The sequence below is a fragment of the Phragmites australis genome, chromosome 7 (assembly GCF_958298935.1).
Source record: "Phragmites australis chromosome 7, lpPhrAust1.1, whole genome shotgun sequence".
NCBI lineage: Eukaryota > Viridiplantae > Streptophyta > Magnoliopsida > Poales > Poaceae > Phragmites > Phragmites australis.
The window spans coordinates 32,920,528-32,944,624 of record NC_084927.1 but is presented as its reverse complement, the minus strand read 5'-3'; the positions used below and the strand labels follow the sequence as shown (position 1 = coordinate 32,944,624).

Here is a 24,097-nt window from a genome sequence, read left to right as displayed (position 1 = left end):
AATAATATTGTTTGAAAAAAAAAATCCTTGGATCACTAGCGGCTGCTGCTAGAACTTCAGGATATTGTTTGTTCTTCGTTTTTATACTATGTACACCATTCGACATCTTTACACAGGTATTCATGTACTGATTAAACGAAGTCGATGCTTCTAGGTACTACAGGATCCGACTCAAAGCTGTAGGCAGAGTAGGATTACACCCCAGCAGGAAGAGGAGTCGACATAGTAGCATACATGACAACCATGAACATCTCAGCACCTGGCCACGGGCATAGAACCTAGCGCTTTTTAAACACTGCCGATATCTTATTAAAAAAAACATTGCCGATATAACAGTCAATCCCAAAAACATGAGAATGTTCTGTAGACAGTATCAATATGATTGTTTCATTATAGATATTAGATACAAAGTCACATTTGCCAAAGTGGACTATGGTACAACAGTTTCAATAAATCTGACATATGCAGAGTTACTGAACTAGGCAACTTGTTCAAGAAATCTGGAATCAGATCATTACTGGTACAAAGTTGGCATCCCTTAAAATACATTTACAACTTTACATTGTCATTTACTGGAGCCAATGATGGTCGGAGTTGAGCAACAATGGCATACAAGCTTCGACAAAGAGCATTGAGGCAAGCAAATATTTACCTTTTTTCTGTTTCCATTTACAGAGCAATGTGTTTCTCGGACGACCGTCCTCGATGTACTTCGGTGTTGAAGATGGACAGCAAGAACTCCAGGAATCTGACATCAAGTTTTCTCGTCCACGGAAGTGAAGTTACTTTGGAGCCACTTCACATGAACCTCTAGTCCGGCTTCCCGGAGGCTTCTCAGGAAGGTCATGTACAACCTCCGGTCCAGCTTGGTCCCATTCATGTCCTTCAGCAGCTCGATGAGCTCGTTGAACCGGCTGCATTTGGAGAACACCCCAGCCATGAGCCCAGCCATGGTCTTGTCAACCTTCCCTCCAGTCTCTCTGAACTCCTGGTACAAATCCATGCACCGGTCCAGTTCTCCAGACCGGTTGTTCGCGTAGATGATGGCCGTGTAGCTGATCCGGTCAGGCCGGACCTTGCGCCGCATCATCTCCTTCCAGATCTTCTCGGCTTGCTTTGAATTCCCGAGCCTGCCATGCATGTCAAGGAGGGAGTTGTACACCAAGACATTAGGCTCGCACCCCTTCTGCTTCATCAGGGCCAGCAGTCTCATGGCCTCTGATGCTCTCCTGATCTTCCCATACATCGAAATCATGTTACCATATGCGACCACGCAGTTGTCGAAGCCTCGGTCGATCATCTCTGAGAAGACAGATTCTGCCCTGTCAGTCCGTCCAAGCCGGCAGTACACGTTGATGACTGAGGCGTAGGTGACCTGGCCAGGCTCACATCCTAATAAGATCAGCCTGTCATATGCTCTGATAGCTGGTTTGAGGCCTCTTCTCTTCATAAAACCATTCACAATTGTAGAGAGGATGCAGTCTGTGACCCTCAGGCCAATCTGTCTCATGTCCTTCGCAACTTCAATTGTTTCCTCCACTACCCCAGCCTCAACGTACATGACGATCACCTTCAAGAACATGTCAGGATCCCCAAGCATCTTATTCTCCCATGCTTCGTGGTACAGATCTTCCACCGCCGCTGTTTCTCGGGCATCTGCCAAAGCGCCGACGACTGTAGAGTAGATTGCAGCGTTTGGTGAGAGCCCATCCGCTTCCATTTCTCTCAGGCACTGCAGCGCGTCCAAGGCTCTGCCTGCCTTCCCCAGCGCGTCACAGACGATGGCATATGCCTCCACACAGCTATCAGAGGGATACCACTTCTGAGATCTGTACAGCTTGAACAATGAAGCCACCAAGTCCGGCTCACCCAGTGTTCCGCACGCCTCCATCACGGCGCGGTAGGAGTCGGCGTTCAGCGCCAGGCGAGCCACCCTCGCCTGTCCATACACCAACACCGTGCTCCGATACATGTGCAGCTTGTTGTACGCCTGCATGGCCGAGCTGAAGGCCATGACAGCAGGGGCTCCCTTCTTCCCTTCAAGAACTCCAAGCACCGCATCGGCGAGGCCGAACCTCCTCGCCTTGATGCAGCTGGCCACGAGCCGCGCGCATGTCCGTTTCTCCGGGAGCACGCCATGGGCCCTGAAATCTTCAACCAGCAGCTCCAACAAGCACCACTGCTTCGCCCTGAGCAGCAGCACGGTCAGTGCATTCGCTGTCTTCTTCTCCGGCCGGAACTCCGGCTGCAGCAGCGCCCTCCTGTAGCACTCGAAGGCGAGCTGCTCGGTCTGCCGGTCGCTGCAGAGGCCTCGGATGAACTCGTTCGATATGCCGAGCTTTGGAGAAGCACCTGGCAGCGGCGACACCGACGCCGGCACGGCCTGAAACTCATTGGGCAAGTTCTTAGGCTCAAGAAGAGGGGAAGCACAGGACCTGGAGCAGTGCAGCACGACGGATGCAAGCTGCCGCTTGATCGTGCACGGAGAAGTGTAGGATCGCGGCGGTGTTCTCGAGGGATGCAGGGACGGGAGAGGTGGCCAATCTGAGTAGCATTTGGCCATCACTCTGGAAGAAGTAGAGGCTGGAAATGGAAGAACCTCTCTGATTATGCCCAAGGCACCTTATCCTACAGAGGCGGAGATTCCATTGTGCTGTTTCTTACGTGCATCTCTTGGTTCAAATGCAAAGCATGGCCGGATGGGATGTGGCCACGTGGGTTCCCAGAGACATCTCAGGAGAACCATGACGTGGAGGTGCAGTTACCCTGCAAGTGAAAGAAGCACAATTTTGGGGGCAAAATGTGGTGAAATCACCGGCATCATTTGGATTCTAGGAGGGGGTTGGTCCACGTAGCTCAGGACCAGAGGACAGCCACCAGTAAACTTGTGACGCCACAAAGCAAGCAGGGGAAAAGATCTAAAATGTTAGGAGGCAATATTGGACTACAACACATCCTGAAAGCTACCAACAGTTTGTCTTCATACACTTGCAGGGTGCTTATGGATTTCTTTTCAAGGAAAACAGAAAAATTTGCAGCATCTTCTCTTCCGAGAGCCACTAGATTCTGGCAATGTTTCGGCTACTCACCAACCAAAGAAATTTGGAAACATAATATCTTCTGCAGTTTCCAGGTCTGTTTTGACCAGGGTTTCACAACCGCGTAGATGAAATTCAGTAATCTGAATTCTTAAGCAATGAAAGGATCCACATTATAAGGGAACTGATAAAAGGCCATGAAAGGATCCAAATTATAAGTGTTACCGATGAGATGTTTGAGGAGCACCTGTGGTGCATGTGGGGTGCGAATGAATTTTTCCCCTGTATACAGACCAGTACACCACACACATATGCCATCACGCAGAAACATTTTCATCACAACAGGTAGCATAGAGTAAATGATCAAAGTATGTCCAAAAGTACAAATTCAGGCCAGAAATTAGCTGATTGCTCAACTTTCCCGTTAGCCAGTTTTTCCATGTAGAGAAAGAAAAGGAAATACTGTACCTGTCGTGGGGTAATATGCAGTGGAATACAGCCCCAAACATGAGTATTCCACGACCTGTTTGTGCCTGAAGACGTAAATGAATGGAAAATACTTACCATAATCACCAGCCCTTCTTGCTACATGGTTTCCTGGGTTTGCGTAAGGGAAGCACACTGTCCCTTCCAAGCTTCTATGGAATAAACTGTTTATCTGGGATTCAGAAGTTGTATCCTCAAGAGATATTTTCAGTGCACACAGCACTATAGAAATAAGCCAATAGTCATTGGTCATTGTAGAGAAATAAGTGTCGGAGGAGGCAGCGCCTGTACCGCACAGGCGACATGGGGAGGAGTCAGGGGCGGCGCCGCCGGGGATAGGCAGCAGAAGAGATTAGGATGCAATCCTGTTTGATACCATCTTTATCTTTGTGTATACTAATTGCAGGTTTCCTCAGGAGCTTCACGGTGCTCCGAACGAGATGTACTAAGGAAAAAGAGAAATACTAAAAAATTCTTAAAAAAACAAACCATATAGGCATCGATTTTGTAGACTTAATCATCATTAACCATTAGATCTAACATATCCCAAAGTAACCCTTTTATTGCTTCTAAATTACCCACCTCCACCATTACGTATTCATCCGTGCATAACGTGAGCTCAATATCATATTTCAACATTAATATGTCACGTATCAAAATTAGCATCGTGAAAACGTAACGACCCCAAACACCTGATGACAAAAGATATACTATTTTATACATCGAATTTGGTTTCTAAACTCCCACCATCATCAAAATTGACTTACCATCTTGACACTAATCGAGTCCAACAACAACTAACAAAAACTAATTATATACACTACTATATTATCATATATACACAAGATCGTCAAACTTATTTTGCCAATATTTCAGAAAGAAAATTCACATTTATATTTGCAGAACATTTAAATGAAATTTAAGAATTTGATATATTATCAGCACAAGTATGCTTTCAATATAAAGTATAAAATATAACATAATATCTAACAATATATCTGTCATTTACATTGCTAGCCCGTACAGATGCACGAGTTGATGTGCTAAGTATAGAGAATAAGAGATGTGAAGCAATCACCACATAGGTCAATGGCTGAGGTGGTTTGCTATATATAGCCCGATTGAATCGGAATTAGAAAAGTACATATCCTCAATTAGAGGCGCTAATAGTCATTGATCGGTAACCATTCCATTTTGCAAAGCAGTAAATTACCCCCAATCGTATGCCCTAAGCTTAGAAACCAACACCTATAGCAAACTACGCCTCTCACACTTTCTCGCTCGTGTTACTGAACTTGACGGCTGAGATGCAAGCATACCCCTTCGCAAGATATCAACGGCTCCAGAGGGTTTCAGGAGGCACTGTGCGGCAGTATCCCGTTAATACTGTTACTAATCAAGTTTTACCGGCAAAACATATTTAACGCCTGTAATCTAAGTTAACTGTTGTTTAAATTTTAATCACCTTATCATGTATAATCCTGTGGCTTTCCTGAGAGAGGGGCAAGGAATGAGATGCTAATAGTCATAGCTGTAGCACTAGAGTACTGTAGCATCATCTATTCTGCATTTTTATAACTATTTTGATAGTGTTTTGAAGATTGAGAGCATTAGAATGCGGTATTTTTATGGTTTTTAAATATATTTTTCATTCAGTGGACGATTTTAGATGAGCTTATTTTTGTAAATTTCCAAAATAATCTCATAATTTTGCAAATTTTTAAATTAAAAATATATAAGTAAAAAAGTTCGGCGGCTCACACCTGTCCAGATCTGGCACGGCCCGTTTAGGCCTGTCCAACGGTCCCGATGGCAGTTTCGGGCCAGTCTTGGGCAGCAGGTCATCAACCTGAACTGAACCGGGCCTCGCGCAATCCCAGCCCTTTTTACGTTTTTTTAGCATAAATGACCAGTCGGTCCAGCCCGAAAAGCAGGCCCGTTACACTTTACACTTGTAGCCTTTTTAGGCCCAAAACAAACTGCTCAGTTTTTCCCCTGATCCGACTATCTGGATTTGCTTAAATTTAGGTTGGAGAACTCTGGTTATGGTTTCGAGGACGAACTCTAATCTCATTCAGACCGTTGATTGAACCTCAAATCGGTAAGGTCGCGCTCGTGCTCCATGCCAATGAGCCGTTCGCTCGCATGCATATAATAGCCCATCATGCGATTCATGAATTTGTTCATCTCCCTTCACAGTCGTCCACCATGCCAGTAGCAAAATGGTTCTGTTCGTGTTCAATACAGACTGATTTGGCATGTGACGTTACGAGGGAATGTTTTAGCGCTGCACTCGCTTGTTGGTGAAAGAACAAGCACTCTCGGCAGTCGGCACAGTATCTGAGGCCCGTGCACCCGTCGCTTGTTCGTGTTGCCTCGATCGCCCCAGGTGATCAACCGTCACAGTATCTGAAGCACACGCTGCCGCCTCGTCCTCGACAAACGACGATACCGCAAGAGATAATGCGCCGCGCCGTATCCTAGGCAGCCAATCCGACGGCGACCTGCCGGCAGCTGCATGCGCGACGAGCCATGCACGATCAATGCGAGCACTACTGGTTCGCGCACGGAGACCAACCGGTTCATATTCACCAGCAGCTCTGTGCCTCACGCGTGCCCCTTCGGATCCGTTGCTAGCTCCATGTCCAGACTGAACCAGAACTACTGAAGAGCCTGAGCACGTAGACACATATAGGCGTGGGCTACCGAGAAGCGATCGATCACTGTGAAGGTTACAGCGCCCGGTAGGTTTGGGACTTTGGGTCGTGAAGATGGGGAAGGGAAACGGTGGCAGGAGTGCGACCAAGCCGGACGACGAGCTCGTCAACCTCATCTTCTCTTGGTCCCTCCAAGATGTCCTGAACCAGGACCTCTTCAGAGATAAGGTTCCGCATCAACTAATTTTTGCTTCTAGATCATTCGCGTTATTTCTACTAGCGCATCAACCTGTGTGACTGCACAGGCTAGCACAGGCTAGAAATTTAGCTTACGGCTGAATGATAGATATTTGTATTAATAATGGTTATATGTTAAGATACATCAACTATTTATATTTAAATATTAAAATGTAAAATATAAATATAATTTTTGTTTAAAATATTGGAATCATGTTTATTATTTGTTAATAGATCTAATTTATAATTTTCATTTTATGTGTTATGAAAATTGATTTTTATTTGTTTCTTGATTTTTTGAAATTATTATTATTTTTAATGTCGTCACCGTATCTCATATTATTTTTTTAAATACATTATAAATTCTTTGATATTATTTTTGTGTGATAATCCGTAATATGTTTGCATTCTGTTGTTTTAATTTTGTAATGTTTGATTATAATTGATTTGGAAAAGTGTATTGATTGCTAACGTAATTAAGTTGGAGTTTGCTAATATAACCTTGTTGGACAAATGATATCTACAACAAAAAAATGAAGGAAAGGTAAGGCAATAAGTAGTTTTGGGGCTGGACTCTATGATTTATTTTTTAATCTTTTACGTTGTTTTGTCTGTTTGTTGATCTATGGTTACAATTAGTCAATCAATTAATTCGACGGTTGGATGTTTTGCTTTTTTATGAGAATTTTTAGAATTTTCTTAGGATTAACATGGAGGCACCAAAAGGAACCTCCAATTAGTAAATATAAGATAAGATGCTCTTGGCTTATAGTACTGGACTACTGGTTGCTCTAAATTGTTGATCGCTGCATGTTATACCAAGCTGACCTGACTAGGCACGCGCCCCATGCATGCTGTTACAGGTGAACACGATACCTGACAGATTCTTCGGGTTGGAGGGCTACCTGAACTCGTTCAGGATCCCGCTGCTGGAGGAGATGCGAGCAGAGATGAGCTCTAACCTGGAGTCACTTCCCAGCCACTCCTCGACCGTGTCAATACGGTCTCTGGTTCCGAAGATCAAGGGCACAAAAAACTCCATGCTCTACCACGTCACCGTAGCCCGCCGCCGTGAAGCGCGTTCCCCATTCGTCGGTGACATCATCATGCTCACGGACGCGACGCCTCGCCGACCGGCCGAGCTCGCGAGAGGCGGCTCGTACTGCCTCGCTCACGTAAAGTTTAACTTTGATAAGTTTAACTTTGAGATCAGAGCGTCTAAGAAAATCGAAGAAGCAAACTCCTTCGCTTTCGCTGTTAGCCTGCTCAGTTTCATACCCTACGTACGCATTTGGCGGTGTCTGGACTACGACGCCGCGGTGAAGAGAAGTGCTGGCCTTGTCAAGTTTGTCGCCGGCGACGCGATGGTAAGCACGTGGCGAATGCTCTGCAGTATGCACGTCTTGCATTTTCGTTTGCATTATCTTTCCTCACCTGGCTTACCCTCTTGATCAGCAGAGCACATCGTTTCATGGTTCCTCTCATCTCCCAGAGACCGTAGGAACCGGCGCCAACGCCCCGGCCATTCTGTCTGCGTTCAAGCTCAACGACTCGCAGACCGACGCCGTACTGAGCTGCGTCTCGGCGACGCAGCGCAACGGCGCGAGCAAGTTCAGCCTCATCTGGGGGCCGCCCGGCACGGGCAAGACCAAGACTATCAGCGTGCTCCTGCTGCTGCTGTTGACGAGCCAGAACAAATGCCGCGTCCTGACGTGCGCGCCGACGAACACCGCGATCAGCCAGGTCGCGGCCCGTGTCGTGTCGCTGAGGAAGCAGCATTCCCCAGGCGACGGAGGGTGCCACGGCGATCTGCTATTGTTCGGAAACAGGGAACGCATGTCCATCGACAGTGACCTGAGCGAGATCTTTGTGGACACTCGTGTGAAGGAGCTCAAGAAGTGCTTCTCGCCGGCGACGGGTTGGAGGCAGTGCCTTGTTTCACTGGAGTTGTTCCTGGGACAACCAAAAACAGTGAGCTTTCAGTACTACAAAGTTTGCTTGCAGAAAGACGGAACAAAATTACTAGAGTCGTCTTTCGTCAGGTCAAGATTCCATCAGATATTCCAGATGCTGAGCAGCTGTTTCACAACAATCATGTCTCACGTCCCTAGGGCCATCGTTCTGGAGAAGAATTACAAGAACATTGTTTCACTAATTAAAATGCTCGAAGACTTTAGTAAGCTGCTTGATAGGAAGATTGCAGGAAATGATATCGCGGTGGATGTCTTCATGACTACGAGTGACACGAAATGCGACGATTCAGCTGGTGCAGTGGGCAATTCAGAGTTAGTTGAAGAACTTATGCGACAGAAGGCTGCAATTGTAGGCGTGACAGGAACTCTTATCCGGGACCTGGAACTTCCTGTTACCCGCTCTTATTTCAGGATCAAGGAATTCTGCCTTGTAAGCGCCTCCCTTATTTTCTGCACCGTGTCTGGCTCGGCAAAGCTGAACGGTCAGAGGATAGATTTGCTTCTCATCGACGAGGCAGCGCAGTTGAAGGAATGCGAGTCCCTCGTCCCATTGCAACTCTCTGGACTGAAGCATGCTGTTCTTATTGGAGATGAGTGTCAGCTGCCAGCAACTGTGAAAAGCAAGGTACAATGGTTCTCCTCCCAAATTCATTTCTGCCCTAAATGCGTTATGTCCTCCAGCTCGAGCAATTTCATGTTTTACAGGTTGCAGATACAGCATTACTGGGCAGGAGCCTGTTTGAGAGGTTAAGTTTACTGGGACAGAAGAAGCACCTTCTGAACATTCAGTACAGGATGCACCCTTCCATAAGCATCTTCCCAAACTTGAGTTTTTACAACAAGAAAATTTTGGATGGCCCGAATGTCACGCAGGAGAGGCATGTGCGTAGCTACCTTCAAGGAGCAATGTTTGGGCCATACTCATTCATCCACATTGATGGAAGGGAACATCCTGGCCGGAGCAAGCGAAACATGGCCGAGCTAACTGTCATAATGGAAATACTGCATAATCTCAAAGAAGGTACCGAACAATATATTTCACAGTTTTTATCATGATTTTTTTCATTTCTTACACATGAAAAATGTTACTGAAATAGATAGATATATCATGGTCTACTTTCAGTTCATGGCATCGATTAGCATGTCCCCTGTTCGTACTCATTTTCATCTCTTGACCATGCAGCTTGTAGGAGCACTCGGCCAGGTGTTTCTGTTGGCGTCATATGCCCATACGCCGCACAGGTGGAGGCAATTCAGCGGGAGATAGGGGACGCGAAGGCCATGCATCCCCTTGCGCTGCGCGTTAACTCTGTGGACGGGTTCCAAGGCAGCGAAGAAGACGTCATCATCCTGTCAACCGTCAGGTCCAACAGTGCAGGATCGATCGGCTTCCTGTCCAATCTCCGACGCGCCAACGTCGCTCTTACGAGGGCAAGGTACACGCCCTGGCTTTCGGTTCTGAGGCAAATCAAACAGCCACTGCATTCAGCATTCCACGACTCCCACCTGCTGCATCGTTTGGTTGCAGGCACTGCCTCTGGATCCTGGGTAACGCGACGACCTTGCGCGGCAGCGGCTCCATCTGGGGAGAGCTGGTCCGGGACGCTGTGGATCGGCGGTGCTTCTTCGACTGGGACAGTGGCGCGGGCCTCTCGTCGTCCGTTCCTCCTCCGTGCGGCGCTGGCCCGACCGGTTGTGAACATGGATGGAACGCAGCCATGGTTGATCCAGATGTTGACTTGCGCCCGGCGTGCCGCGTGTATGAAGCCGACATTTGTGGTTCCCTGGGCTCCCTGCGACTAGCAGAGTGAAGAGGCTGCAGTTGGCAATGGGGACTGGGGACTCGTAGCCGTAGGTGTGTCATTTTGGTTGGTGATTTTCAAATGCCTGCTTCTATAGGTTGGTGAATTTGAATTTGATGTGCCATGCTTATTTCTTAGCTGGGACTCGGTAACTTTGGTGTGCCACGTTTCTCGAAATATGAAATTTTTGGAGAACGTCCATGTGGCGCAGTGATTGTGGTGCTGTTGTGCATGTTACCCGCTTCGGGTTGGATTCTTGAACGGATCTGGATGTTTTATCGAAGTTTTTTCTTAATAGATATGTGTATTTAGTGGTACTGCATATTTTTACGTACTGGAGATCTCCAGCCTTCCAATTCCTTTTTATCATGTGCATAGATGCGCACGTGTAAAATATGTATTGTGTGTGCAGATAGTGTGCGTCCTTTTTATACCCTCTCAAAAAAAAAAAAAACTTTGGGTGCCACAGCGTTGGCTTCAATCAGTTTGGTACATAAATATCTTGTGCTTTTGCTAATATAATTATTGAGAATAGAGACATAGTAGAGAGATAGAGAGAGTGAAATATCTTGTATTGATTCAATAAATTGTTTATATATATATATGTTGAAAGGGTGTAGGGTGTCATAGGAGAGACATGTCTCTCTCTAATGGACACAATGAAAAGATCCAAAGTCCCTTCACTAAAGGACATGTCTCTTCGATGAAAACACATATTTACTAATTGATCACTAACTGTAATCAAATTCTAATACTCCGCCTTGATCAATTGTCATGTTGTAAATTCTTGTTGAAAAATCCTCTAAAATCCTATGAGAAAAAAGAAGAAAATAATATGGTGATATGCATTTTAAATTCCTTTAAAACCTAATGAAAAAAATGTAAGGAGAGAAAATGATATTACATATATTGGTTATTGTCTCATTGTAAACTCATACGAGAAACCAAGATAGGAAAAACTCATTGATGAGTTTAGAGAATAATAATTAGGATTTATAGATCATATTAAATCCTATGAAAAACCTATTGAAAAATAGGAGGAATAATAGTGATATGTCGTTAAAATTCCTTTAAAATTCAGTGAAAAAATAAGGAGAAAAAATACATCTTATATTGATTATTGTCTCTTTGTAAACTCATAAGAGAAAAACTTTAAAAAGAAAACTAATAAGTGAGTTTAGAGAACAATAGGTATGTCTTTCATACCTCTTTTAAAAACTCCGAAAGGAAAAAAAAAGAGATACGACATATGATCTTGTGTAGATATTGCTTTGTTAAAAAACTTATATGAGAAATCATATAGGAAAAACTCATAAAGGAATATGTACATATTATTATTCAGGGATTAACTCCCTCTAAATTTTGCAAATCTCATAGTTGCTACATACCAATTCTATTAATAGATTTTAAAATGTGGAAGTTGATAAAGACTTAGAGAATAAATCAGCGAGGTTATCAAATGTTAGTTTGTAAGATTTCTATCTCCTCATCACGAGGATAGAACAATTTAGAAACAATATGATTGGTTATATTACTCTTTATGTAATTTTTTGCATTTAAGCAAAGCATGCTGAATTATCTTCATAGATAATTATTGGCAATTCAATGGAATCAATACTACATGATAGTTGTATGTGGTTTATCATTCTATGAAGCTATACATATGTATTTGATGTATCAGAATGATAGGTGAAAGTTGCCACTGAAATCTGTTTTGATGACTCCTATAAAAAGGCTATATCACTATAAAATTAGTCTATGATATGACGTTATAGAGACCTGTTATATGGCCAGTGTCTGAATATCTCACTATGATCGTATCTTGATTTTTGTGATATAAAAATCTAGATCATTGATATCATAAAGATATTTGTCGATATATTCTTTGACTCCCGCTTAATGACGTTATTGGAGTTGCGCTATTTAAGCTAGCAAGTTATCTATAAATGCAATATCTAGCCTATTGCAATTTGCAAGATACATGAGCACTTTGATGACACTAAGATATAAAACTTTAGGTTCAATATCTTTTTATCATCAACCTAAGGTACGAATGGATCTTGATTCATATTTAGGAATTTCTTACATGGTACATCCACCGGATGGTCCAGCATGTCAGGTGTAAATGCCGGAACATTTCTTACAGAGAGGATTGCAAGATGGCTGATTTGATGAATTGCACACGCTGGATAGTTCGGCGTGCATGAGGAGTGTACGCCAGAACATTCGGCATTCACATTTTCTAATTGATGTCTCTTGTAACAGAGATTTTGATTTCTGCTAACTTAAAATGGAGTTGGAGATATATGTTTACTTGTCTCGTGTTGTTCAGGTGATGGGTGCAACTTGGCTACTGACGGCGGGATGATTGGGGCCAAGCAGAGTGTTTGGTGCCGGACGATCAAGGAGGCCGGGCGAAGTCAAGGATGATTCTAACTGTACACATAGAGGTCAAGTAAAACATGAGATGGAGGATGAAGATGGCGTGTTGACAAAGTCAAGCGAAAGGGATATCGATGCAAGTGACAAGATGGCATAAGGAATCAGGAGTGGGAGAGACTTACCGGCAGTCAAGATCGCAAAATAGAGGACACGTTTCGACATCGGAAGACTTATTTAAGGTGTAAGCAAATGGCTATGAGTCACGTTTTAAGAAGCGTGTAAGGTGGTTTTAGGGAACCTTATATGATAAATCGTATAGGAAAAACTCATAAAATAAAAGAGTGTAATATAATATGAACAAGTTATTATTTAGGGATTAACTCCCTCTGAACCTTTAAAATCTTGTAATCGTCACATACCAATTCCATTAATACATTTTGGAATATGGAAGTTAGTAAGGACTTAGAGAATAAATTAGCGAGGTTATCACATGATTTAGTTTGTAAGATTTTTATCTCCCCATTATGAGGATAGAACAATTTATGTGCAATATGATTGATTATATTGCTCTTTATGTAACCTTTTTGCATTTGAGCAATGCATGTAGAATTATTTTCATAGATGATTATTGGTAATTCAATGGAACCAATACTACATGATAGTTATATGTGGTTTATCATTCTGTGAAGCTATACATATGTATGTGATGTTTCAGAATGATAGGTAAAAGTTGCCACTAGAATCTGTTTTGATGACTCCTATGAGAAAGTTATATCACTACGAAATCAATCTATGATCTGGCGTTATAGAGACCAGTTATATAGCTAGTGTCTGAATATCCCACTGTAGTCGTATCTTGATTTTTGTGATATAAAAATCTAGATCTTTGATGTCATAAAGATATTTGTGGATATCTTCTTTAATTCCTGCCTAATGGTGTTATTGGAATTGCGCTATTTAAGCTAGCAAGTTATTTGCAAATACAATATCAGGCCTATTGCAATTTGCAAGATATATGAGCGTTTTGATGGTACTATGATATAGAACTTTAAGTTCAATATCTTTTTATCATCAACTCAAGGTATAAATGGATCTTGATTCATATTTAGGGATTTTTTTACAAGAAACATGCAGTGGATGGTCCAGCATGTAAGGTGTAAATGCCGTAGCATTTCTTACAGAGAGGATTGCAAGATGGCTGGTCTGATGAATTGCACACGCCGGATGGTCCGCCGTGCAGGAGAAGTGTACGCCAGAACATCTGGTGTTCACGTTCTCTAATTGATGTCTTTTTCAATAGAGATTTTGATTTCTGCTAACTTAAAACGGTGTCGGAGATATGTGTTTACTTCTCTCGTGTTATGTAGGTGATGGGTGCAACTTGGCTACCGATGACGGGATGATTGAGGACAAATAGAGTGCTTGGTGCCAGACAATCAAGAAGGCCAGACGAAATCAATGATGATCCTAGCTATACACGTGGAGGTTAAGCAAAGCATGAGATGGGCGATAAAGATGGCGTGTTGAGAAAGTCAAGCGAAAGGGATATCAATGCAAGTAACAAGATGGCTTGAGGGATCAGGAGTGGGAGAGAATTACCGGCAGTCAGGATCATAAGAAGGACACACGTCGACATCGGAAGACTTATTTAAGGTGTAAGCAAATGGCTATGAGTCACGCTTTAAGAAGCATTCAAGTTGGTTTCCCGGTTTGGTTGTAAAAATTGTGGGAGGATGGAGTGCACGTGATATCATCACGAAGTTTGTGTCGAGGTGAAGCTAAGTCAATAAGGCGTCATGATCATCCGATGGACAGAGAAAATTCGATAAAACTACTCCTGTGGTAGGTGGGAGTGCATTATAAGTGAAGGGTTAAGCAAGCCCCCAATGCCTATAAATAGAGAGGTATGACTGATAGTTGGAGGAGAGCATTTAAGAGTTTTTAGAGAGTTTTGAGAGCCTTCCACTTGTGTTGTGTGAAGAAGGAGAGATGAGTGCTTAGCCTATGTTTAGGTGAGAGCTTTTGTGAGAAAAACACTTTATAATATGCTAAAAGAGGGCGTTTCTCTGAGCTTAATGAAGAAAGTGTTTTTGCATATGCTTGAGTTCTTCTCCTTCTAGTCTCTTGCATTTACCTCTCATGTTTTCGTGCAAGTTTTTGTTAGTTTCTTGTTGATTTTCATTTTCCTTGAAAGCTATTCCTTTTGGGTCGTGTTAGAGGTGTTCTTTTTGTTGTTAGAGGGTTAATCATCTTATATGAGTTGATCTTAAACCATCCCAAACCTCTAGATCCATCAACTTGAAGAATCCCTTTTTCCGACTGCTAGTTCTCTTATGTTTAGGAGTTTTTCTTCAAGTTGATTGCTTTCTTGCGCTATGACTCTTGATATGACCTTAAATGGAACCTAGAGTTCTCATCCATCGAAGAGAAGCATTTATTTTAGAAGTCTTGTAATCTATGCTTGTCTCTTTTGCTTCTGCATGTGGTTTTGAGGTGCATTGGATTCAAGAATAGAAGAAGGCCATAAATTTCGAAAGAAATTTGTTAATGCACCTATTCACCCCTCTCTAGTCGCCAATCTCGGTTCTACAATTGGTATCAAAGTCGTGTTAGATTACTAGTTGACCTTAATCGACTTTATGTTCCATAGGCGACATAGAGAGACATGGGAAGATTTAGGTCTTTGATGGATGTGACTTTTCGTACTGGAATATGTGCATGGAGGTTTATCTCTTAAGCCAAGGAAGTATAATATGGGAGGTTGTAGACTCTAACTATGAGATTCTTGTTTCTCGCACTTCTCGAGCCCAGAACGAACAATATGAAACCAACAACAAGGCTAGGAATATATTATTCACTAGATTGAGTCGTAATGAGTTTGATATAGTTCAACACCTTCGTACTGCTAGGAAGATTTAGACTACTCTCAGTGTTTTCCGTGGAGGCATCAACCAAATTAAGACTAGACGACAAATCACATACAACAAAGAACATCAAATATTTGTGTAAGGCTTTGAAGAATATTTGGATACTATATTTGCTAGATTTGATGGAATTATGAGCAACCTTAGATCCACTAGGATTTTGCCTACGCTGATCATGAGAGGGAGATCAAGCTTCTCTATGCTCTTGATTGTAGCATATGGGAAGTAAAGATCTCAAGCATTGAAGAGTCATCTAGTTATGACACATTGACTTGTCATGAACTCTTCAGGAAGCTCAAGTCCACTGAGATTGCCAATGCGTCAAGGATAGGCTTAGGAAGCCCCCTGTTTAAAAATATCACGTTGGTTTCAAGACCTAGTGGTGGTATTCAATCTAGAGTTGGTGTTTCTTGTACTAACCCCTTAACTAGTGGATTTGCTTTGTCTTCCTTGGTCTCTATCACAGAGGAGTAGATGGATGTGCTTGATGATGATGATCTTGCACTGATTATAAAGAACTTTAGTCGCTTCTACAACAACCGTTGAGACCAGAAGAGGAGCGGTTCTCAGGCCTGCTTTGAGTGTGGTGACACGACCTACTTCAAGGCGGACTGCCCTAAGCTCAAGAAGAGGGAAGATCGCAGTCATGACCACGACAAGCACAAGAAGTCCAAAAAGCCCTTCTTCAGGAACCACGACAAGATGGTCAATAAGGCGGCCAAAGTGGCTTTAAGGACGTTTGTGGTAGCGCTCAGTGACGTCGATACTTCCTCAAGCAAGGGAGAGAGCTCGAAGGAGGAGAAGCAGCTAATAAAGAACAAGAAGAAGGCCAATGACTTCATTAGCTTTTGCTTCATGGCAGACGACAACGACAGCAACCTCGAGCATGATCCTTCTAAGGTACCCTCTTTCTACGACCACCTTTCTATTCAGGTTGATACCTTGAATGACGCTCTTATTAGTCAGTATAGGTTACTTAAGAAAGTGGTTCATGAGTTGAAGGATGTCGTGTCTACATATGAGTGTGTGACAACTAAGTTTGCCTTGTTTAAGTCTAGGGTAAAAGATGAAGATTTTCAAATGCTGCTTGTACAATCGGTGAATTTGATGTGTTGTGCAAAGGTATTTCTTGGTTGGAGCTCGGTAACTTTTGTGTGCCACGTTCATCGAAAAATGAAACCTTTTTTAAAGCCATGAAGCGGATGATTATATTAAAAAAACATCATGACACCAAAAAATATCAAATAATACATACCGAAGCAACAAGATAAAAAAGAACTAAACACCACATACAAGCGAGGGACAATGAATTAAAAACAAAACGATATCAACCACAACATTGTTTTCACTACGGCCGATCGACCAAACAACAACATGCATCGTAGGAAACACACCACCATCACCTAACAAGCGACAGAGCTCGACGCATATTATCGTTGCCAAGCTCGCCGCACTAGAGACAAGTAGCTCCGACTTCACCACAATGAACCACAACCTTTGCCTTGAAGTCGCTTCACCCCACATGCACAGTCCCAACCATATAAATACACAGATACGGCCTCAAGAGATGTGAGAACCCTTCCTAATAGATTAGACAATTTTACTGTGGAGACTGGGGACTCGTAGGTGTGCCATTTTGGCTGGTGATTTTCAAATGCCAGCTTCTACATGTCGGTGAATTTGATGTGCCGTACTAAGGTATTTCCTGGTTGAGACTAGGGGACTTTGGTGTGCCACGTTCCTCGGAAAAAAGAAACTTTGGAGTGCCACATCGTTGGCTTAGATCACTCCTTTCAATTCGGTACACACAAGTTTCAAACTAACTGATAAATACCTTATGTGCTTTCGCTAACTGATTTAGAATCCATCCCTTCTCAAAAATGACGGCAAAGCAAAGAGATTCGATCCGGTTCCACTTGCATTGCCATCTTTTTTCGTACGGTGCATTGTTTTAGGATACTTTTTAAGTCATTGATAGTAGTATGATAAGTTGATAACTTACCCACTAAGGCACTAGCAAAAATTCTGAGACGACTTGGCTTGGTTCCGGGGAAACGTTGGTAGGTTTGGGTCGTGAAGATGGGTAAGGGAAACGGTGGCAGGAGTGCGACCAAGCCGGACGACGAGCTCGTCAACCTCATCTTCTCTTGGTCCCTCCAAGATGTCCTGAACCAGGACCTCTTCAGAGATAAGGTTCCGCATCAACTTACTCTTGCTTCTAGATCATTCGCGTTATTTCTATGTTCTTGGCTTCTAGTACTGGTTGCTCTAAATTGTTGATCGCTGCATGTTATAGCAAGCTGACCTGACCAGGCACGCGCCCCATGCATGCTCTTACAGGTGAACACGATACCTGACAGATTCTTCGGGTTGGAGGGCTACCTGGACTCGTTCAGGATCCCGCTGCTGGAGGAGATGCGAGCAGAGATGAGCTCTAACCTGGAGTCACTTCCCAGCCACTCCTCGACCGTGTCAATACGGTCTCTGGCTCCGAAGATCATGGGCACGAAAAACTCCATGCTCTATCGCGTCACCGTAGCCCGCCGCCGTGAAGCGCGTTCCCCATTCGTCGGTGACATCATCATGCTCACGGACGCGACGCCTCGCCGCCCGTCCGAGCTCGCGAGAAACGGCGGCTCGTACTGCCTCGCTCACGTAAAGAATGCCAGCGATGATAAGTTTAACTTTGAGATCAGAGCGTCTAAGAAAATCGACGAAGCAAACTCCTACGCTTTCGCTGTTAGCCTGCTCAGTTTCATACCCTACGTACGCATTTGGAGGTGTCTGGACTACGACGCCGCGGTGAAGAGAAGTGCTGGCCTTGTCAAGTTTGTCGCCGGCGACGCGATGGTAAGCACGTGGCGAATGCTCTGCAGTATGCACGTCTTGCATTTTCGTTTGCATTATTATCTTTCCTCACCTGGCTGACCCTCTTCATCAGCAGAGCACATCGTTTCATGGTTCCTCTCCTCGCCCAGAGACCGTAGGAACCGGCGCCAACGCCTCGGCTATTCTGTCTGCGTTCAAGCTCAACGACTCGCAGACCGACGCCGTACTGAGCTGCGTCTCGGCGACGAAGCGCAACGGCGCGGGCAAGTTCAGCCTCATCTGGGGGCCGCCCGGCACGGGCAAGACCAAGACTATCAGCGTGCTCCTGCTGCTGCTGTTGACGAGCCAGATCAAATGCCGCGTCCTGACGTGCGCGCCGACGAACACCGCGATCAGCCAGGTCGCGGCCCGTGTCGTGTCGCTGAGGAAGCAGCATTCCCCAGCCGACGGAGGGCGCCATGGCGATCTGCTATTGTTCGGAAACAGGGAACGCATGTCCATCGACAGTGACCTGAGCAAGATCTTTCTGGACACTCGCGTGACGAAGCTCAAGAAGTGCTTCTCGCCGGCGACGGGTTGGAGGCAGTGCCTTGTTTCACTAGAGTTGTTCCTGGGACAACCCAAAACCGTGAGCTTTCAGTACTACAGAGCTTGCTTGCAGAAAGACGGAACAAAATTACTAGAGTCGTCTTTCGTCAGGTCAAGATTCCATCAGATATTCCAGATGCTGAGCAAATGTTTCACAACAATCATGTCTCACGTCCCTAGGACCATCGTTCTGGAGAAGAATTACAAGAATATTGTTTCACTAATTAAAATGCTCGAAAACTTTAGCAAGCTGCTTGATAGGAAGATTGCAGGAAATGATATCGCGGTGGATGTCTTCATGACTACGAGTGACACGAAATGCGACGATTCAGCTGGTGCAGTGGGCAATTCAGAGTTAGTTGAAAAACTTATGCGACAGAAGGCTGCAATTGTAGGCGTGACAGGAACTCTTATCCGGGACCTGGAACTTCCTGTGACACGCTCTTATTTCAGGATCAAGGAATTCTGCCTTGTAAGCGCCTCCCTTATTTTCTGCACCGTGTCTGGCTCGGCAAAGCTGAACGGTCAGAGGATAGATTTGCTTCTCATCGACGAGGCAGCGCAGTTGAAGGAATGCGAGTCCCTCGTCCCATTGCAACTCTCTGGACTGAAGCATGCTGTTCTTATTGGAGATGAGTGTCAGCTGCCAGCAACTGTGAAAAGCAAGGTACAATGGTTCTCCTCCCAAATTCATTTCTGCCCTAAATGCGTTATGTCCTCCAGCTCGAGCAATTTCATGTTTTACAGGTTGCAGATACAGCATTACTGGGCAGGAGCCTGTTTGAGAGGTTAAGTTTACCGGGACAGAAGAAGCACCTTCTGAACATTCAGTACAGGATGCACCCTTCCATAAGCATCTTCCCAAACTTGAGTTTTTACAACAAGAAAATTTTGGATGGCCCGAATGTCACGCAGGAGAGGCATGTGCGTAGCTACCTTCAAGGAGCAATGTTTGGGCCATACTCATTCATCCACATTGATGGAAGGGAACATCCTGGCCGGAGCAAGCGAAACATGGCCGAGCTAACTGTCATAATGGAAATACTGCATAATCTCAAAGAAGGTACCGAACAATATATTTCACAGTTTTTATCATGATTTTTTTCATTTCTTACACATGAAAAATGTTACTGAAATAGATAGATATATCATGGTCCACTTTCAGTTCATGGCATCGATTAGCATGTCCCCTGTTCGTACTCATTTTCATCTCTTGACCATGCAGCTTGTAGGAGCACTCGGCAAGGAGTTTCTGTTGGCGTCATATGCCCATACGCCGCACAGGTGGAGGCAATTCAGCGGGAGATAGGGGACGCGAAGGCCATGCATCCCCTATGCTCTGCGCGTTAACTCTGTGGACGGGTTCCAAGGCAGCGAAGAAGACGTCATCATCCTGTCAACCGTCAGGTCCAACAGTGCAGGATCGATCGGCTTCCTGTCCAATCTCCGACGCGCCAACGTCGCTCTTACGAGGGCAAGGTACACGCCCTGGCTTTCGGTTCAGAGGCAAATCAAACAGCCACTGCATTCAGCATTCCACGACGCCCACCTGCTGCATCGTTTGGTTGCAGGCACTGCCTCTGGATCCTTGGTAACGCGACGACCTTGCGCGGCAGCGGCTCCATCTGGGGAGAGCTGGTCCGGGACGCTGTGGATCGGCGGTGCTTCTTCGACTGGGACGGTGGCGCGGGCGTCTCGTCGTCCGTTCCTCCTCCGTGCGGCGCTGGCCCGACCGGTTGTGAACATGGATGGAACGCAGCAGCGGTTGATCCAGATGTTGACTTGCGCCCGGCGTGCTGCGTGTATGAAGCCGACATTTGTGGTTCCCTGGGCTCCCTGCGACTAGCAGAGTGAAGAGGCTGCAGTTGGCAATGGGGACTGGGGACTCGTAGCCGTAGGTGTGTCATTTTGGTTGGTGATTTTCAAATGCCTGCTTCTATAGGTTGGTGAATTTGATTTTGAATTTGACGTGCCATGCTAAAGTATTTCTTAGCTGGGACTCGGTAACTTTGATGTGCCAAGTTTCTCGAAACATGGAAATTCTGGAGAACGCCCATGTGGCGCGGTGGTTGTGGTGCAGTTGTGCACCTTACAAGCTCCGGGTTGTATTCTTGATCGGATCTGGATGTTTTGTCGGGGTTTTCTCTTAATAGATATATGTATTTAGTGGTACGGCACGTTTTTACGTACTGGAGATCTCTAGGCTTCCAATTCCTTTTTAGCATGTGCATATATGCGCACACGTATAATGTGTGTTGAGTGTGTAGATAGTGTGCGTTCTTTTTATACCCTCTCAAAAAAAGAAAAAAAACTTTGGTGTGCCACAGCGTTGGTTTTGATCAGTTTGGTACATAAATATCTTGTGCTTTTGCTAATATAATTATTGAGAATAGAGACATAGTAGAGAGATAGAGAGAGTGAAATATCTTGTATTGATTCAATGAATTGTTTATATATATATGATGAAAGGGTGTAGGGTGTCATAGGAGAGACATGTCTCTCTCTAATGGACACAATGAAAAGATCCAAAGTCCCTTCACTCAAGAACATCTCTTCGATGAAAACAACTATTTACTAATTGATCACTAACTGTAATAAAATTCTAATACTCCGCCTTGATCAATTGTCATGTTGTAAACTTCTTGTTAAAAACTACTCTAAAATCCTATGAGAAAAAAAGAAAAAAATAATATGGTGATATGCATTTAAAATTCCTTTAAAACCCAATGAAAAAATGTAAGGAGAGAAAATGATATGGTATATATTGGTTATTGTCTCATTGTAAACTAATATGAGAAACTAAGATAGGAAAAACTCATTGATGAGTTTAGAGAACAATAATTATGATCTATAGATCATATTAAAGCCTATGAAAAACCTATTGAAAAATAGGAGGAATAATAGTGATATGTCGTTAAAACTCCTTTAAAACCCAGTGAAAAAATAAGGAGAAAAAATACATCTTATATTGATTATTGTCTATTTGTAAACTCATACGAGAAAAACTTTAAAAAGAAAACTAATAAGTGAGTTTAGAGAACAATAGGTATGTCTTTGATACCTCTTTTAAAAACTCCGAAAGAAAAAAAAAAGAGATACGATATATGATCTTGTGTAGATATTGCTTTGTTAAAAAACTTATATGAGAAACCATATAGTAAAAACTCATAAAAGAAAAGATTACAATATAATATGAACATATTATTATTCAGGGATTAACTCCCTCTAAACCTTGCAAATCTCATAGTCGCTACCTACCAATTCTATTAATACATTTTGAAATGTGGAAGTTGTTAAGGACTTAGAGAATAAATCAGCGAGGTTATCACATGATTTAGTTTGTAAGATTTCTATCTCCTTATTATGAGGATAGAACAATTTAGGAACAATATGATTGGTTATATTGTTCTTTATGTAATTTTTTGCATTTAAGCAAAGCATGCCGAATTATCTTCATAGATAATTATTGGTGATTCAATGGAATCAATATTAAATGATAGTTGTATGTGGTTTATTATTTTATGAAGCTATACATATGTATGTGATGTATCAGAATGATAGGTGGAAGTTGCCACTGAAATCTGTTTTGATGACTCCTATGAGAAGGCTATATCACTATGAAATTAGTCTATGATATGACGTTATGGAGATCTGTTATATAGCCAGTGTCTGAATATCCCACTATGGTCGTATATTGATTTTTGTGATATAAAAACCTAGATCATTGATATCATAAAGATATTTGTCGATATCTTCTTTGACTCCCGACTAATGGCGTTATTGGAGTTGCGCTATTTAAGCTAGCAAGTTATCTACAAATGCAATATCTGGCCTATTGCAATTTGCAAGATACATGAGTGCTTTGATGGCACTAAGATATAAAACTTTAGGTTCAATATCTTTTTATCATCAACCCAAGGTATAAATGGATCTTGATTCATATTTAGGAATTTCTTACATGATACATCCACCGGATGGTCCAACATGTCAGGTGTAAATGCCGGAACATTTCTTACAGAGAGGATTGCAAGATGGCTGGTTTGATGAATTGCACACGTTGGATAGTCCGGCGTGCATGAGGAGTGTACGCCAGAATATTCGGCATTCATGTTTTCTAATTGATGTCTCTTGTAACAGAGATTTTGCTAACTTAAAATGGAGTTGGAGATATGTGTTTACTTGTCTTGTGTTGTGCATGTGATGGGTGCAACTTGGCTACCGACGACGGGATGATTGGGGCCAAGCAGAGTGCTTGGTGCCGGACGATTAAGGAGGCCGGGCGGAGTCAAGGATGATCCTAACTGTACACATGGAGGTCAAGTAAAACATGAGATGGATGATGAAGATGACGTGTTGACAAAGTCAAGCGAAAGGGATATCGATGCAAGTGACAAGACGGCATAAGGGATCAGGAGTGGGACAGACTTACCGGCAGTCAAGATCGCAAAATGGAGGACACGCGTCGACATCGGAAGATTTACTTAAGGTGTAAGCAAATAGCTATGAGTCACGTTTTAAGAAGCGTGCAAGGTGGTTTCAGGGAACCTTATATGATAAATCGTATAGGAAAAACTCATAAAGTAAAAGAGTGTAATATAATATGAACAAGTTATTATTTAGGGATTAACTCCCCCTGAACCCTTGAAATCTTGTAATCACCACATACCAATTCCATTAATATATTTTGGAATATGGAAGTTAGTAAGGACTTAGAGAATAAATCAGCGAGGTTATCACATGATTTAGTTTGTAAGATTTTTATCTCCCCATTATGAGGATAGAACAATTTAGGTGAAATATGATTGGTTATATTGCTCTTTATGTAACCTTTTTGCATTCGAGCAATGCATGTAGAATTATTTTCATAGATAATTATTGGTGTCGGTGAATCAGGAACCAGCGGTCCCCGAATCCCGAGGCCAGGCTAGCAATCCGCCACGTGGCGCCCTCCCGTGGGTTCATCTCCACGAGGTACGAAAAGATTAAGTTCCGGGAGAGGGCGCTCGGGGCCATAGTCAGTGGTCCCCGAGTACCCAGGTTCCCCGATGATCTGCAAAGACTAAGTGATCGGGGAGGTAAACAGTGACCCACGAGCACCCTAGTCTCCCGGTGACCAGGAGAACCGAGTACCGGAAGAGGTGTGCCCGGGGCTGCGAGCAGTGGCTCCCCGGGCACCCGAGT

The 24,097-nt window shown here is 43.6% G+C and overlaps 3 protein-coding genes across 3 annotated transcripts; 2 read left to right on the top strand and 1 right to left on the bottom strand.

Annotated features, from left to right (window-relative positions):
* Nucleotides 1-359: 359 nt before the first annotated feature.
* LOC133924840 (pentatricopeptide repeat-containing protein At5g13770, chloroplastic-like) lies at nt 360-3,107 on the bottom strand. The gene has a single exon (XM_062370566.1). It carries the CDS (start codon nt 2,561-2,563, stop codon nt 755-757), a length of 1,809 nt encoding a protein of 602 aa, XP_062226550.1. The 5' UTR covers nt 2,564-3,107; the 3' UTR covers nt 360-754.
* Nucleotides 3,108-6,295: 3,188 nt separating this feature from the next.
* LOC133925593 (helicase SEN1-like) lies at nt 6,296-10,274 on the top strand. The gene is made up of 6 exons (XM_062371468.1): nt 6,296-6,409; nt 7,282-7,785; nt 7,877-9,016; nt 9,097-9,412; nt 9,575-9,755; nt 9,920-10,274. The coding sequence occupies exons 1-6, from the start codon at nt 6,296-6,298 to the stop codon at nt 10,200-10,202; spliced, it is 2,538 nt and encodes an 845-aa protein (XP_062227452.1). The 3' UTR covers nt 10,203-10,274.
* A 7,280-nt stretch (nt 10,275-17,554) lies between these two features.
* LOC133923632 (helicase sen1-like) lies at nt 17,555-20,988 on the top strand. The gene is given in 7 exon segments (XM_062368912.1): nt 17,555-17,692; nt 17,840-18,349; nt 18,444-19,583; nt 19,664-19,979; nt 20,142-20,251; nt 20,253-20,323; nt 20,488-20,988. Coding segments are annotated over 7 exon segments (2,544 nt in total). The 5' UTR covers nt 17,555-17,578; the 3' UTR covers nt 20,771-20,988.
* Nucleotides 20,989-24,097: the final 3,109 nt, after the last annotated feature.